The sequence below is a fragment of the Castanea sativa genome, chromosome 4 (assembly GCF_040712315.1).
Source record: "Castanea sativa cultivar Marrone di Chiusa Pesio chromosome 4, ASM4071231v1".
Lineage (NCBI taxonomy): Eukaryota > Viridiplantae > Streptophyta > Magnoliopsida > Fagales > Fagaceae > Castanea > Castanea sativa.
The window spans coordinates 44,341,996-44,357,168 of record NC_134016.1 but is presented as its reverse complement, the minus strand read 5'-3'; the positions used below and the strand labels follow the sequence as shown (position 1 = coordinate 44,357,168).

The 15,173-nt window shown below is 35.3% G+C and overlaps 1 protein-coding gene and 1 long non-coding RNA gene across 5 annotated transcripts in view; both read left to right on the top strand.

Annotated features, from left to right (window-relative positions):
- The first annotated feature begins 274 nt into the window (after nucleotides 1-274).
- The window catches only part of LOC142630624 (amine oxidase [copper-containing] zeta, peroxisomal-like), a 50,379-nt gene continuing 35,480 nt past the window's right edge, over nucleotides 275-15,173 (top strand). Inside the window, exons 1-13 of one of the 4 annotated variants that reach the window (XR_012843359.1) lie at nucleotides 276-843; nucleotides 1,591-1,700; nucleotides 1,791-2,096; nucleotides 2,981-3,093; nucleotides 3,202-3,532; nucleotides 3,625-3,840; nucleotides 3,929-4,165; nucleotides 4,477-4,662; nucleotides 5,390-5,530; nucleotides 5,916-6,035; nucleotides 6,479-6,747; nucleotides 7,222-7,303; nucleotides 7,748-8,170. Coding sequence is in view for 1 of the 4 variants with exons in the window: in XM_075804648.1 (XP_075660763.1) it covers nucleotides 600-843; nucleotides 1,591-1,700; nucleotides 1,791-2,096; nucleotides 2,981-3,093; nucleotides 3,202-3,532; nucleotides 3,625-3,840; nucleotides 3,929-4,165; nucleotides 4,477-4,662; nucleotides 5,390-5,530; nucleotides 6,479-6,747; nucleotides 7,222-7,303; nucleotides 7,748-7,882 (2,370 nt within the window). In the remaining 3 variants the exon portion in view is untranslated. Of the gene's footprint in view, nucleotides 844-1,590; nucleotides 1,701-1,790; nucleotides 2,097-2,980; nucleotides 3,094-3,201; nucleotides 3,533-3,624; nucleotides 3,841-3,928; nucleotides 4,166-4,476; nucleotides 4,663-5,389; nucleotides 5,531-5,915; nucleotides 6,082-6,478; nucleotides 6,748-7,221; nucleotides 7,304-7,747 lie in introns of those variants that run through there. The other 3 variants (XM_075804648.1, XR_012843361.1, XR_012843360.1) reach the window with 3 other exon arrangements.
- Nucleotides 11,736-13,575, top strand: LOC142630727 (uncharacterized). The gene is made up of 2 exons (XR_012843427.1): nucleotides 11,736-11,902; nucleotides 13,091-13,575. It is a non-coding gene; the product is annotated as an uncharacterized LOC142630727 (long non-coding RNA).

The window sequence follows — 15,173 nt, the reverse complement described above, 5'->3', positions numbered from 1 at the left end:
AAATTTTAAGAAGTTGGGTTAGTTGTTTTTAAAATTTTGTAATATTCATAAGATAACAGGTTCAAAACCTCTCGACAATAGCTTTTAACTGCTTCCATAAGATTTCTCTGTAATAACTTGGAATGCAGGATGAAAGAATTGCATATTCTTGAAAAAATAGTTACACCCTCGAAGAAGCCCAAATACTTTGTAAAAAAAAAAAAAACTTTAGCAATTAGCAGCGACGCACGTGTACGTTCTATATATAAACCTACCCATGTCTCTCTCCCTCCACGGCCTCTCTCTCTCTCTTTCTCTCTTTTTTTTTTTTGCTTTTCTATTGCGTCCAGATCACTCTCTCTCTTTCACATTTTCTTTGATAATTCTTCGTCGGTGAGCTACAAATTCTTTGAATATTCATAGTGTCCCAACAAGCCCTAAGAGTAAGAGCAACAACTCTGATAGAGAGAGAAAGAGAGAGAGAGAGAGAGAGAGGTGGTTGTGAGAGAGAGAGAGAGAGAGTTTTGGGGAGAGTGTGGAGCTAGCTGCGATTGCTGTATGTCAGAGGATTGCATTGAGACCTATTGCGGTGGATTTGGAGAGCTAGTTAACCCTTTACAATGGCCTCAGTTGCGAAAAAAACGACGGTCTCTGCTTCCTGCTGTATCAACGACGATCTTTCTTCCTCCTCTTCTTCTTCAATTTCTAGAGAGCCTACGGCGGCTTCTGCTTCTCCGATCTTGGCCAATGCACCGGCGGCGGCTCCGGTATCGGCTTCTGCCTCCGCCAATGCCGCCCAAGATTGGACCGTCGCCTCCTCCGCCGATCGCCGAGACGATAAGCCCGCGCCTGCCTCCTCCAAAGGTTCTCTCTTATTTTCTTCAAATATGAGATTTTCGAAACTGTTTTTTTTTTCATGTTTTGAATTGAGCGACCTTCGTTTATAGTGAAAGATCAGAGAGAGAGAGAGAGAGAAAGAGGTTGGTGATGAAGTATTGCCTGAGCTTAAACTAACATATCCATTTCAGTTTCGCAATTTTTTTCCTGTATTTATTTTTGGTTAGTGGAACTTATTTTTATATTTCTGCAAAGAATTATATCATGTAAATATTTGGATTAAAAAAAAAAAACTATGATTGTTTTATGTACAATTAATAACTTTCATCTAATTGTCTTGGTTGATTCTTTTTAAAAGTCTATAAATGTGTTTTATGCTTCTGATTTTAATTTTGAATAATATAATTTTTTTTAGGGCATATTTTAAATATTCAATAATGAATCGCAATGCACACTTATTTTGAAGAAAAATACGCTCGTTAATAATTTGTTTGTTTCTACTCAAAAATTCATTGTGATTGCGTGTGTTTTTCATGATATTTTGTGAAACTTGTATAATTAAATGCACCTTAACCTGTGCTCTTATGGCATTCTTTAACAAAAGCCTATAATTAATTCTAACAAAAAAGCTGATGAGTAATGGACCATTTTCCTGGATGTTATTCAATTGCGTGCTGCATTACGGGACTCCTTAATTTTATTAATTGCGAAAACTGAGCCTTTGTTCTTTTCTTCTTTGTTAATGACTTTAGTTTGTTACATTTGGTTCTGCAGCGATCCCACTAATGTTGAGGGCTCAAACAAGTCACCCTTTGGATCCTCTATCTGCCACTGAGATCTCTGTGACAATTGCAACCGTCAGGGCAGCTGGTGCCACACCTGAGGTTGTTGATTAGGAAGATTTGTTTGTTATGTATATTAATGTATTTGATTTTGCTTTTAAAGTGGTGAAATAATCAATATTCCCGTTCCAGGTCAGAGATAGCATGCGCTTCATAGAAGTAGTTCTGGTTGAACCAAATAAACATGTTGTTGCTTTGGCAGATGCGTATTTCTTTCCCCCTTTTCAACCGTCTTTAGTTCCAAAAACCAAAGGCGGACCCATAATCCCTACCAAGCTCCCTCCTAGGCGAGCCAGACTTATTGTCTACAACAAAAAGTCAAATGAGACGAGTGTGTGGATTGTTGAGTTATCAGAAGTGCATGCTGTAACCCGTGGTGGACACCATAGGGGAAAAGTTATTTCATCACATGTTATTCCAGATGTTCAGCCTCCAATGGTATGCTTTCTTTAATCTCATTTTATCTTGTACTATATACTTGCAGGTTTTGATGCCATATAGGCTAAAAATAATAACATAAGATTAGAGTTTGAAATATTGGATAACTTACAATCAACTGAACTTTCTGTCACTGAGGAACATGCAGAATGAAAGGAAAAGCATTACAATTGTTGCCACCTTCTCTTTTCCCGCTTTTTTTTCCCCCCCTTCTTTGGTCAATATGTAATATGTAGAAGAGCTATGTTGCTAGTATTCAACACAAATGCTAAATATTAGATCAAAATTATTTTGCTCATTTATAATTGATCATTTTCTTCTTAAGTAAAGCTTGAGAGGTATAATTTAGACTAGGAAATAGCATGCGATTGTTACTTTATGTTTTGTACTGCTACAAAGGTACTAAGTATTAAATTACTTACGTATTATGGTTGAATTCGGCTCATATGTGTACTAAAAACCTTATAAAACCATAAAAAGCATCCCTTAAGAGAAAATTTGCAGTTTATCTTTTCTAAACTTGCTGTAGTTTGAAAACAGATTTTTTGCTTCATAGAGTAATCATACCTCAGAACCTGTAAGATAAGTTTCATATTAGAAGTCAACCAATGGGCATGGGTTGGATTTTGCAATATTAAGCTTTCTTAATGCAAATCAAACTGACAAACCCACCAAAAAGGATAAAAGAACATTGATTTGGTTGGGTTTTGTTTCACATGGTTTGGCTCTAAAGTCTAAACTGCGCACCCTAGTGACATTGTTACTCTGAAAAATTGCCGTTCCCAATCTTAGATCCTGGTGTTTTCTGGAAGAGAATTACTATTTATTTAAATTTGTTATTTGAATGCTTACTTTTTAAATTTTATTTGATTCAAATAAATCAGGATGCTGTGGAATATGCTGAATGTGAAGCTGTTGTGAAAGACTTCCCTCCATTTAGGGAGGCAATGAAGAGGAGGGGTATTGAAGACATGGATCTTGTGATGGTCGATCCATGGTAGTCCAAATTCTGAATCCAGTGGTTTCTGCTGATGTTCTATATAGATAAATAATTAATTCATGGCATGCTCTGTTGTTAACTTTGCCTTCACATATACCAATGCAGGTGTGTTGGTTATCACAGTGAAGCTGATGCTCCTAAACGAAGACTTGCTAAACCACTTATATTCTGTAGAACTGAGAGTGACTGCCCAATGGAAAATGGATATGCACGCCCAGTTGAGGGCATCCATGTACTTGTTGATATGCAAAATATGATAGTAATTGAGTTTGAAGACCGTAAACTTGTGCCCTTACCCCCAGCTGATCCGTTGAGAAATTACACTGCTGGTGAAACCAGAGGTGGTGTTGATCGAAGTGATGTAAAACCTTTACAAATTGTCCAGCATGAAGGTCCAAGCTTCCGTGTTAATGGCTACTTTGTAGAATGGCAGAAGGTAGATTTTGTTTTTTCATTTTGGGTCATTAATTTATATCAAAGTTCAGAAACTTATGCAGAACATTCTTCTTATTCTGTTGTGGTTGGCAGTGGAATTTCCGCATTGGATTCACTCCTAGAGAGGGTTTGGTTATATATTCTATTGCATACGTTGATGGTAGTCGAGGTCGAAGACCTGTGGCCCACAGGTTGAGTTTCGTGGAGATGGTTGTGCCTTATGGAGATCCAAATGATCCCCATTACAGAAAAAACGCCTTTGATGCAGGGGAAGATGGCCTTGGAAAAAATGCACATTCACTTAAGAAGGTTTAGAATTGTAATTCATTATATTAGATTTTTGACTACTTGCTATTTCATGGAATTTAATGTGTGAAACAAAACAAACCGCTCACAGGGGTGTGATTGTTTGGGATATATCAAATACTTTGATGCCCACTTTACAAATTTTACTGGCGGTGTTGAAACAATTGAAAATTGTGTCTGTTTGCACGAAGAGGATCATGGAATATTATGGAAGCATCAAGACTGGAGAACAGGCTTAGCGGAAGTTCGAAGGTCTAGACGACTATCAGTGTCCTTTATATGTACTGTGGCTAATTATGAGTATGGATTTTACTGGCACTTTTATCAGGCAAGTTGAAGATCATTTTGTTTGCATGTAATAGCATGCATTCATTTCTATAACTATCAACTTGCTGGCCTGGAAAAAGTTTTAGATAATAAAATTATATAGGCTCCCATCATAATTATAATAGGATTCTACCTATCATTAATAGTTAACGCATTCTGCCTGTACTTTCCTCAGGGCAATTTCAAGGTTTTCATATATTGAAACTTCTTTTAGCTTCCTATGTAGAAGCATCTGTTTATCTCATTTTTTTCTTTAAAATAGTGGTAACTGATTGTCAGTTCTCTTAACATGTATGTTATATGCTGTTACAGGATGGAAAAATTGAAGCTGAAGTTAAACTCACAGGAATTCTCAGCTTAGGAGCATTGCTGCCTGGAGAATTTCGAAAGTATGGTACAATGATTGCCCCAGGTTTATATGCACCTGTTCATCAACACTTTTTCGTTGCTCGTATGGACATGGCTGTTGATTGCAAACCTGGTGAAGCTTTCAATCAGGTACGCTGCGTTGATGCTTAAGAATAGCATAGGATCTTATGATGCTTAAGAATTAAGTAGGGGATCATCTTTCCCACAATTATTTCTGTCACACCATCAGTAGCTGAGACAGAAGGTTTGGTGGCCTGGATGCATTAGGAGGGCAGCATTTAAGGTGCTATTTGTGTGTGTAATTTTCAGTAATGAAGACCAAAAATAACAATAGTAGTAGTTAAAAAGGACTTGTCAATTAAGGAAGTAACAAAAATTGTGATTTTGGATAGAATAGAATGGAGGAAAAGAATACATGTGGCCAACATTAACTTATTTGTGGAGGATCTATGGTCAACCACAAAAAATTTGGAACTAAGGCTTTGTTGTTGTTGTATCATATTTAATAAGGGGAACCTTTGCAGCAACCCTTTAAGAGTTGTTCTCCATGGTGTTGGTGTGGTCCTCAAAAATTCCGAAGCCTTTAATGTGCAATGCTTGTTGGTTATTACCCATTCATTTTCTTAGAAATAATGCCTTGTAATCCATAATCTATAAAGGCTCTAGTATGGGAAATAGTCCATGTAAGTTGTAGAGGAGGATGTCTCTTAGAAACAAGGACTTGATTCCTAGAAATGAAATTATCTCTAATGGATTCTTGTCCTTGATTAATATTTGGTTAACATGAAATGTCTAGTTGCTTCTCTGTTGTTTACCTCATAATATCATATAGTTGTTTTCTTTCCTTCATTTGAAGGTTGTAGAGGTGGATGTCAAAGTTGAGGAGCCTGGAGAGAACAATGTCCACAATAATGCATTCTATGCTGAAGAGAGACTGCTCAAATCTGAATTGGAAGCAATGCGTGATTGTAGTCCTTTGAGTGCTCGCCATTGGATTGTAAGGCATTCCTATCCTAGTTTTAGAGCTGTATTATTAGTACTTTCTATTCATGTGACGCATCTATGGTCCATTATTCCTTGTTTGAATTCCTTTAGTTGAATGTCATTTATATCGGCACTTTTTGACACAATTTAGAAGTGAGATTTATTTTGTCCAGAGCAAACTTAAAGACAAATCAATCTTGTGTTTCCTTGAGTTCCTTTAGTTGAATGTCATTTATTTCAGCACTTTTTGACACAATTTAGAAGTGAGATTTATTTTGTCTAGAGCAAACTTAAAGACAAATCAATCTTGTGTTTCCTTGCATTCATAGTGATTTTTTCCCCATCTATGTAGCATCATATAATCTGTAGGGTTTAAGAAATGACTTGTCTCATTACAGGTTTATGTGTTACTTAAACAAATTGTGTGAGCTATGTTGTGCAGACCAGAGGACTGATTGGGCTTAGCACTCCATAGTTTGCTGGCAAGCCCAGGTGAAGGCCCAATCAACCAAAATAAAGTAATTCATTTTTGCCTTGGGTAATAGCAATACAGTATGTTACCAGGTGCAATTATTGACATTACAAATTCTTGTAAAATATGTTGGTCCATTTAGCATTTAAATTCTAGGTAATAATATATGACTGAATTGTATCAGTTGCAGTTGTCATAATAAATGCATGTAAATATTTACTCTTACCTTATTGATTTTACTGACTAAATACTAGATAACAGCATGGCATTAAGCACAAGTAGTCATAGCAATTGCTTGTAAAATGTTTAGTCCAGGTATTTGATCCAGCTGACAAAATGAGCTCGTTGAGCTTAAATGGGGTTTGGAACTTTTTCTGCACTTGTTCTAAGTCTGGGCTGACATAAATTTCACTGAAAAACTCTTGCATAATTTTTTCATAGAGTTGCTTAGTCTTAATGATTGACAATGCGTGCAATTTTACACTCCAGGTAAGGAACACAAGAACTGTTAATCGCACTGGACAGTTGACGGGTTATAAGCTTGTGCCTGGTTCGAACTGCTTGCCGTTAGCTGGTGCGGAAGCTAAGTTTCTCAGAAGAGCTTCTTTCTTGAAGCATAATCTTTGGGTTACACCATATGCTCATGATGAAATGTTTCCTGGAGGAGAGTTCCCTAATCAAAATCCACGTGTTGATGAAGGATTGGCTACGTGGGTTAAGCAGAATCGATCTCTGGAAGAAACAGATGTAGTTCTATGGTTGGTCTTTTCTCTCTTTGTTTTGCCCTTGCCACTAATGTTATAGAAGCAGCTCTTCCTGTGTGAATAAGTCAGAACTTCTATATTATATTCTCTTCTTTTTTTTTTCTTTTTTTGGACAAGATCTATATTATATTCCATACGCATACTTTTTTCATCTAATACAATTTCTGGTTTCAGGAATTTGCCTAAGATAGAATCATAGAAAGCTACCAATGTTGTTTAATGTTGATTTTTGCATATTGTTGCTTTTGGAAAAGTACTAATATGAATTGTCTCTAAACTTTACCCCTTTGTTCATATATAAGTGACATGTCCTTTAAATTATGATTGAGACAGTTCACCAATTGTAAACTTTAAATATGTTTTTCCTTTTTATTCCCTGCATTCTTCTTTCTGTTTCTAGGTCCAATTCAGTATCATACCTGATTGCAATTTTTTCTACTAGTTAACAAGTAATTTCATTAAATGCAGGTATGTATTTGGAATCACACATGTCCCTCGGTTGGAAGACTGGCCTGTAATGCCAGCAGAGCGCATTGGTTTTATGCTTATGGTATAACTTATTAATCTAACTTTTCCCTTCAATTTTCCTTTTTTTAGTGACACTCATATATACAGCATAATCTTAAGGATACTAGCCCACATTTATTTAAAATGGTTGTATATGCAGAATTGATGTAAATATGGCATTTTATTGTCAGTAGAGTAATCTGAAATCCAAACCTATAAAGGAACAATTTCAGATCACTATATGACACTTTGTTAATTCTAATATGCCACATTTTCTATTTTATAACCTTCTTCTAGAAGTGCAACTAATTATCATCACAGAAGATCACTCTTCTCTGGGTGATCGTATTTCAGTTCATGGTAGCTGCTTTATTCCGCACATAAATGTGGATATTTTATGTCAATTCTCTTTCTGTTCATGCTTCCCGAATCGTCCTTTATGCGGTCTCATACTTTATACTGATTCTGATGGTGTTTGTGGATGCAGCCTCATGGGTTCTTCAATTGCTCACCTGCGGTAGATGTTCCTCCCAATGCCTGTGAATTGGAAGCCAAAGACAATGATGTCAAGGACAATGGGGTAGTCAAGCCAATTCAGCCTGCGCTGCTGGCAAAGTTGTGACATCTTTTCTTCCTAGTCAAATTTGTCTTCCAATTTAATTGAGAGGACAATAAGGTAGCCAAAGCCAATTCAACCTGTGTTGGTGGCAAAGATGTCAAGTCTTTACTTCCAAGTCAATTTGTCTTTCAATTTCGTAGAGAGATGTCATAATGGTTCTTCCCGCTTCCTCTGTCTAATCTTAAATTCCAAGTTAAGCTGATGAGTTTATCCCCACCACCCTCAATGTAGAATTTCAAATAATTTACAGACTACTTCAATCTTTTATAAATCAGAAAGCCATTTGTGCAATGTGATTTCGATTTGCCTTTTTTACTTAATGACTGTGGTCTTAAAGGTAGACTAGCATGTAACCTATGCAATGCACGGAATTTATTAAACGTTATTAATATTATTTTAAATCTAGATTGTCACTTGTCAGTCCATTTAAAAACTGCTATCTATCATCTTCCTCTATGGTTCAGACCGTTAAACATGTAGATGCAGGGTAAATATGTTATCTTAGAAATATACGTCAATAGTTGGGAGTGGGAGGATTAAAAAGATTTGAATGGATAATTTAGAGGCTGTTTGGATTGGCATAAAACTGAGTGATATTATTAAGTTTCCATGACTCATAATCCAAAACTCGTGAGACCCACAGAAAACAAATTGTTTGGCTTGTTTTTTGAGTGATGTTTCCATCACTTAAAACTCAAAAATTTGAGTTTGAGTGATGAAAACTAAAAACATAATTTTAGTGTTTTCAGATTATGGAATATGAGTTATAGTGGTAAAATTGTAAAATAATCAGATTTGTGGGACCCATTCTTCTAACTTGTCACTGTCAAGTAACAGTGTCAAACTACTTTTTTATTTTCTTTTTCTTTCTTTCTTTCTTGTGCAAAGTTCCACCGGCTTCCTTGTTTTTTTTTATTGCTTTTTCTCTACTTCTTTATTTCTTCTTCATACCCACTCCACCACCAACAGTTTTTTTTTTTTTTTTTCTTCTTCCCCATTCATTCTTTTTCTTTCTTTTTTCACCAAACCCACTCCACCATCACCATGTTTTTTTTTTCTCCTCTTCTTCTTGGTTTTGTTTTTCTTTCTTTCTTTCTTCTTCAAACCCACTCACCATGTTCATCCACGCATAAATATATACCTAGAAATAGAAACTCACTCCTCATTTACGTGATTTTGGTCTTCGATCTAAGGATTCAGGGTTTGGGTTTGAGTTTGGGTTTTTTGTGTTTGTGGGTTTAGGTTGGCAATTTTGGATCACCGATCTGAAGATTTTGTGTTGGTGTGTTTGGGTTTTGTGTTTGTAGTTGTGGTTTAAAGCTTGGCTATGATGGAGGTGGGTTTGTGTGGTTGGTGTTGGTATTGATAATTGAAATTTTTTTCTTGTTGTGGGTGTAGCTGATGGTTGGATTTTCTTTTGGTTGAGACTTTTTTTTTTTCGTTGTGTGACTGTTGGTGGTGTTGACAGTGAGTTCTGAGTTTGCCATTGATGGTGGTGATGGACATGGGAGAATATGAAAGAGGGGAAGAAAAAATGGACGCGAGTAGCAACCATAACCCCTGTGTAGTGTCAGTAGAGAGGGTTCTACCATTTTGGCAAAAAGTGGACTTAAAAGTTAAGATATGTGACTGGGTTTTGTAACCAAACAACAATTTTGGAGTTTTTGAGTGATAGGGAGGTTTGGGTTATGAGTTATGAGACTTGAGTTAGAAATATGAGTTATAAGTATTGAGTTATGAAAACTAAGTCATGTCTAAACCAAACGAGCCCTTGTTATGGTTAAATATGTGCACAAGTTTGACAAAACATTTGTGTGTGAAGGAAAAAGGAAGGAAAAAGGGGATAAAGGGAAAAAGGACATGGAAATTTCCTTTGCTTTCTTATAAGTTGGATGATTCATGAACTAAACGGGTCCACCCTCATGTGAGAGGAGGGAGCATTGCTGGCGGAGCACCTAAGTTTTTTCCCTTTCACTACCAATCCTACTAGCTAATCAAGTGTGCAAGTCATCGCGAGAAGCCTAGTCATCAAAACTCGAGTGTCTTGACTTATCAAAACAAGTTGACCAATTCTCTTAGATGCTTCGATCCACAGTTTAACTCACGTTAACAGCTGCTCAGTCTCACCACCAAACTCTATATGAGCAGCCATCCATCGAATTTTCGTTGACGTGGCGAAGAATCTTGATCGAGCCTTAACCTTGGTTTTAAAATGTAAGACAGTGGTGTACTTCGACATGAAGTGGCTGCTCTTGATCTTTGATTCAGATAATGGAACTAACTTTCTCGACCTCCGATATCAAGCAACAACGCGATTCTATTGTGGGTTTAGGCCCACACCTCTATGGTTCACATGAGTAAGCCAAAGGATCGAACCGACCTGGCTCATGAGCTCACTTCTTTGGCCAAAGACAATGATTGGAACAAGAAGATCATCGTTGATGAAGGTGGGGTACCTCCGCTTCTCAAACTCCTCAGCAACAACAACAGAAACGAACTCAAATTTCAAAATACAGTTATACTGATACACTTATAATTCTAAACCATAAACAAACAAATAAAAAAGAAGAAGAAATAAGTTCATCTAAACGCACACTTGTATCGAGAATTTTTAACTTCTTGTACAATAAAATGAAATAACTAGGGTGTTAAGTATGATGACACATAATCTTAAGTAAGCTACTTGTCCAAATACAGAGCTTTGGAAAATTTGCAAGAAGAAAATCCTATCAAAGGCCACCGATGAGGTACTAGCCTAAGTGTTTTCAATGCTTAAGTCATAAACTTCTTGAACTTAAGTAAAAATGGTGTAAATATAAAATAAGTGGGAGTTTTTCTCATACTTATGCAATTGCATAGGGTGGTGTTGTCTTTATATTGGCAACCTAAGTGACGTAGCCTTTATAAATGTCTCGTACCATAATTAGAATGCAGTTATTACATTGGTTGTAATTGTTGTGATGTCTTTGAGATACATGATTTTTAGAAACGAACATAAATTAATGACATATTAAATGTATTTCATCGGTTACATTTTTATTTTCTAGTTTAGCAAATTGCATGGTCGTCCATTCAGGTAGATGAACATGTGTATAGATAGTTACAATGAGGATTGTAGGTTATAGTCCATCACAATACATTGATTGAAATTCATGGGAAATTATTTGGATAATTTGAGTCTAAATTGAATAATAAGAGATCCAATAAAAGTGTTTACTTAATACATTTCTCTCACTTTCAGGTTTCAATACTTATACATTTCTCTCCCCATTGGAAGTCAAACCCTGGATCACATTTATCACATTGATTGTAATGGCAGTGAGATCACCAAGATACATGATGTTTGGAAATGATCATGAATTAATGACATATTAAATATATCCTGTCAATAACGTTCTCCTGATAGTCATGAATTAATGGCATAGTAAATGTAGTATGTCAATCACGCTTTCCTTATTTGGTTCAACTAACTGCATGGTTGTCCATTTAGGGGAACGAGCCTTGGTGTAGATAATTACGATGTGGATGGTATAGTCCATCAGAATACATTAATTAGAATGTATTATTTGGATAATCATAGTCTAAATTGAGTGATAAGAGATCCACTAAAAGTGTTTAGTTCTTAATACATTTCACTCACTTACAAATTTCAGCACTTATACATCTCTCTCTCTATTGGAAATCAAATTCTAGATCACATATGTAACATTCCAATCAACCAGACCAAAAAAAAAAAAAAAAAAAAAAAGGTAGAGAGCAGATTTTTTTTAAATTCCCATGTGCCCCACCTAACACCTTTCCCACCACTCATTTTCACTCATCTCTTTATATCTTTGGCCGGCTCACTCACTTCCTTACTTTTCTTTTTTTCATTTTCTCTCAACACAACACAAACATTTCTCTCATACTCCCTTATCCTCTCCCACTGTACCCACTCCAAACCAACATTTCCACCATCATTTTTACGGCAAGATACTGGAAAATTCTTAAGAACCTATAAGCACCTTCACATCCTTTTTTGAGGTAAAAAATTTCTAATCTTTTTGATGGGTTTTACACTTTTGCTTGAGATTATTTTATCTAAGTTTTAATTAGATACCCATGTGATTTATGAGCATTGAAAGTGATATTTATGTGTTTTTATGTATGGGTTTTGTATTAGTGGAATTATTTGATGAGTGGGTATATAATTTGTGCTAATGATGACTACTTATGGTTTATGTATGGTGAAAAATTTAGGGGTTTTGAGTTATAACATGTGATGGTTGGTAAATCTATTTTTTCCATTGCCATTGGGTTTATTTGGAGTTAGTTGAAGTTCTAAGTTTCTTTTCTTGGAGGATATTCTGATTTTGCTTTCATGGGTCTCTTAATGAAGTAGTGTAAATTTTATGGAAGCTAGTCATAATGTTGGAGATGATATTAAATGGGTTAACCTTATAAATTGGAGTTTATGCCTTGTGAATCAATTTGTTGAAAAACTTTGGAAGTGAAATATATTATTATTGATGAGGTTAAATACTATGTTTGCCTAATTAAGTGCTTATTGGGCAATTCCTTAATTGTAGCTAGATATAATTTCAAGCTCTATGCTTATTGTGATAGGTTTACTTGATATTGTTTATGTTCTAGCTAATCTCCTTGGAGCTTGGAGAATTAGGTTTATGCGGTTGTGAGGTATATAGCTTTTTTAATGGGATTTTTGAAAAATAATTATGTTGCATAAATGTTATTTTTGGGTTAAACACGCTTTTAGAAATTACCTATGGAAACTATAGTTTCGTAAAAACTATTGTGTCATAACCTTAATCTATATGTATGATTATATATGAAAATGTATCATATTTGGTATTGCATTTGGAGAAATGCATGAATTGTTGATATGGAAAAATGAACATCTTTTATTTAATCTTTGATAAGGAAATCATGAATTTTTCGGAATATTAGAAAATTTAAATATGCTTATCTTGTCTTGTTATTTGAGAAATTGATAAAAATCTTTTTGACAAGAATGAAGTTGAAAACCTTACAAACTTTGTGGAAGTTAGATTATTTAAGATTTTTCTGAAACTACCTAGTTGTAAACTATGTATTTGAAAGAAAATGTATACCTGTGAGCTTTATGTGGTTTTAACCCAATGTCATGTGTGATTTCTTGGTGATCACCTGATTTGGTTTTCGTAATCTTTGTGACAATGGAATCAAATCTAGGTTAGTGCCCTTTTACTTTGGATGACGTGTTCTTCTCTGCTGCCTATGGGGGAAAGATGTTCCTTAATTACGTGTGGGTGAGGCTGCTGCCCATGGGGCTAAGAGATCACATGCAAGAGAGGTCCTATTTGACGCGCTCTCTCTTCTGCCCATGGGGGGAGAGAAAAACCTTGAGGGTATGGGTGAGGCTGCTATTCGTAGGGCCAAGAGTCAGCATACCAGAGAGGACAATATCATGCCAGTTGTGAATGAGTGGATCTCCTAACCGGTCTGTGTGGTAGTGTAGTATATTTGTGATAATTTACCTTATGTTAGATATTATGGCTTTGAAAATTATATTGTTAGTGCTCACAGATCATAGTATATAGTTTCAAAGTATTTACTTTGAGAAACTTTTTGTTTCATTATTCAGTCATTCTTGTCATATTATATTATTATTATTGAAAATGAAACTTGCACTTCCCCTACCCCCATTAATTATGCTACTTACTGGATTTTGTCTCATTTCATTATTTTATAAACTTTTCAAAGTAGGTAACAATCTTTTGAGACAGCTTTTTAGTGGCTAACAGTAGTTAGACTAACTACTGATGCAAGCTGAACTTTTGTGATGAAGATATTAATGTACATCTTAGAATAGACTTGACACTTTGTTTGGACATTATAGTGGTTGTAACTTTATTTCCACTAATGAGACAAGTTGATGATATGTAATTATTTATTCAGACCTCTATTTTTTGTGGTCAACGGTCCTTATAATTATTGCATAGAGCTTTGACTTACTTTGGGAGTATATTTAATGGAATTATTATGATAATTCTTGATGTTAGTACTTGATATGTTTTACTTGGATTGTATTGTCAAAAAAGAAAAATCTACAGGTACTTTTGAGTTGTTTTTCTCATGCTTTGGACCCTTTGGGGTTCGAGGCGTGACAACATGTATCACGTTGGTTGCAATGGTAGCAGGATTGCTAGGATACATGACGATTGGAAACGATCATGAATTAATGAGATGTTAAATGTATCACGTTGGTTACGCTTTCTTGACAGTCATGAATTAATAGCATATTAAATGTATTATGTTGGTCATGCTTTCCTTATCTTGTTCAGCCAACTGCATGGTTGTCAATTTAGGTGGACGAGCCTAGTGTAGATAGTTACGAAGAGGATTGTTGGATATGATCCATCAAAGTACATTAATTGGAATGTAATATTTGGATAATTTGAGTCTAAATTGAGTGATAAGAGATCCACTAAAAGTGTTAAGTGCTTAATACATTTCTCTCACTTTTAAGTTTCAATACTTATACCTCTCTCTCTTGGAAGTCAAACCCGGATTAGAGTTATTACATTGGTTGTATCAGTAGCAGGGTCGCTGTGATACATGACTATTGAAAACGGTTATGAATTAATGACATATTAAATGTATCGAGCTAGTTTCGCTTTCATATCAATCGTGAATTTATGGCATATTAAATGTATCACATTGGTTATGCCTTCATAACAATCATGAATGATTGAAATATTAAATTTATCCTATTGGTTACGCGTTCATGACAGTCATGAATTAATGGCGAGCTTGGGTATAAATAGTTACAACGAGGATGGTCGGTTATAGTCCATCGTAGTACATTAATTGGAATGTATTATTTGGATAGGGTGAGTCTAAATTGAGTGATAAGAGAAGTGATTAGTGCATTATACATTTCTCTCTCACTTTCAGGTTTCAATACTTATACCATTCTTACTCCATTTGAAGTCAAATCCTTGATCACAATTATTAAATTAGTTGTATTGAGAACGAGATTGTGAAGAAAAAATCATGAATTAATGGAATATTAAATGTATCCTGCCAGTTGCAATTTAATGACAATCATGAATTAATGATAAGAGATCTACTAATTTACTGGATAAATACATCTCTCTTACTTTCATGTTTCAATACTTTATACCCTTTTCCATAACAGTTTAAGGATAACTCTTCGATAATACCAGTAATATATAGTAATTGATTAACCTCTTGGAGACATGATTCAATCCCATGTCTCTAATAAGGGAATCTTTAGGGTCTGGCACTCGTG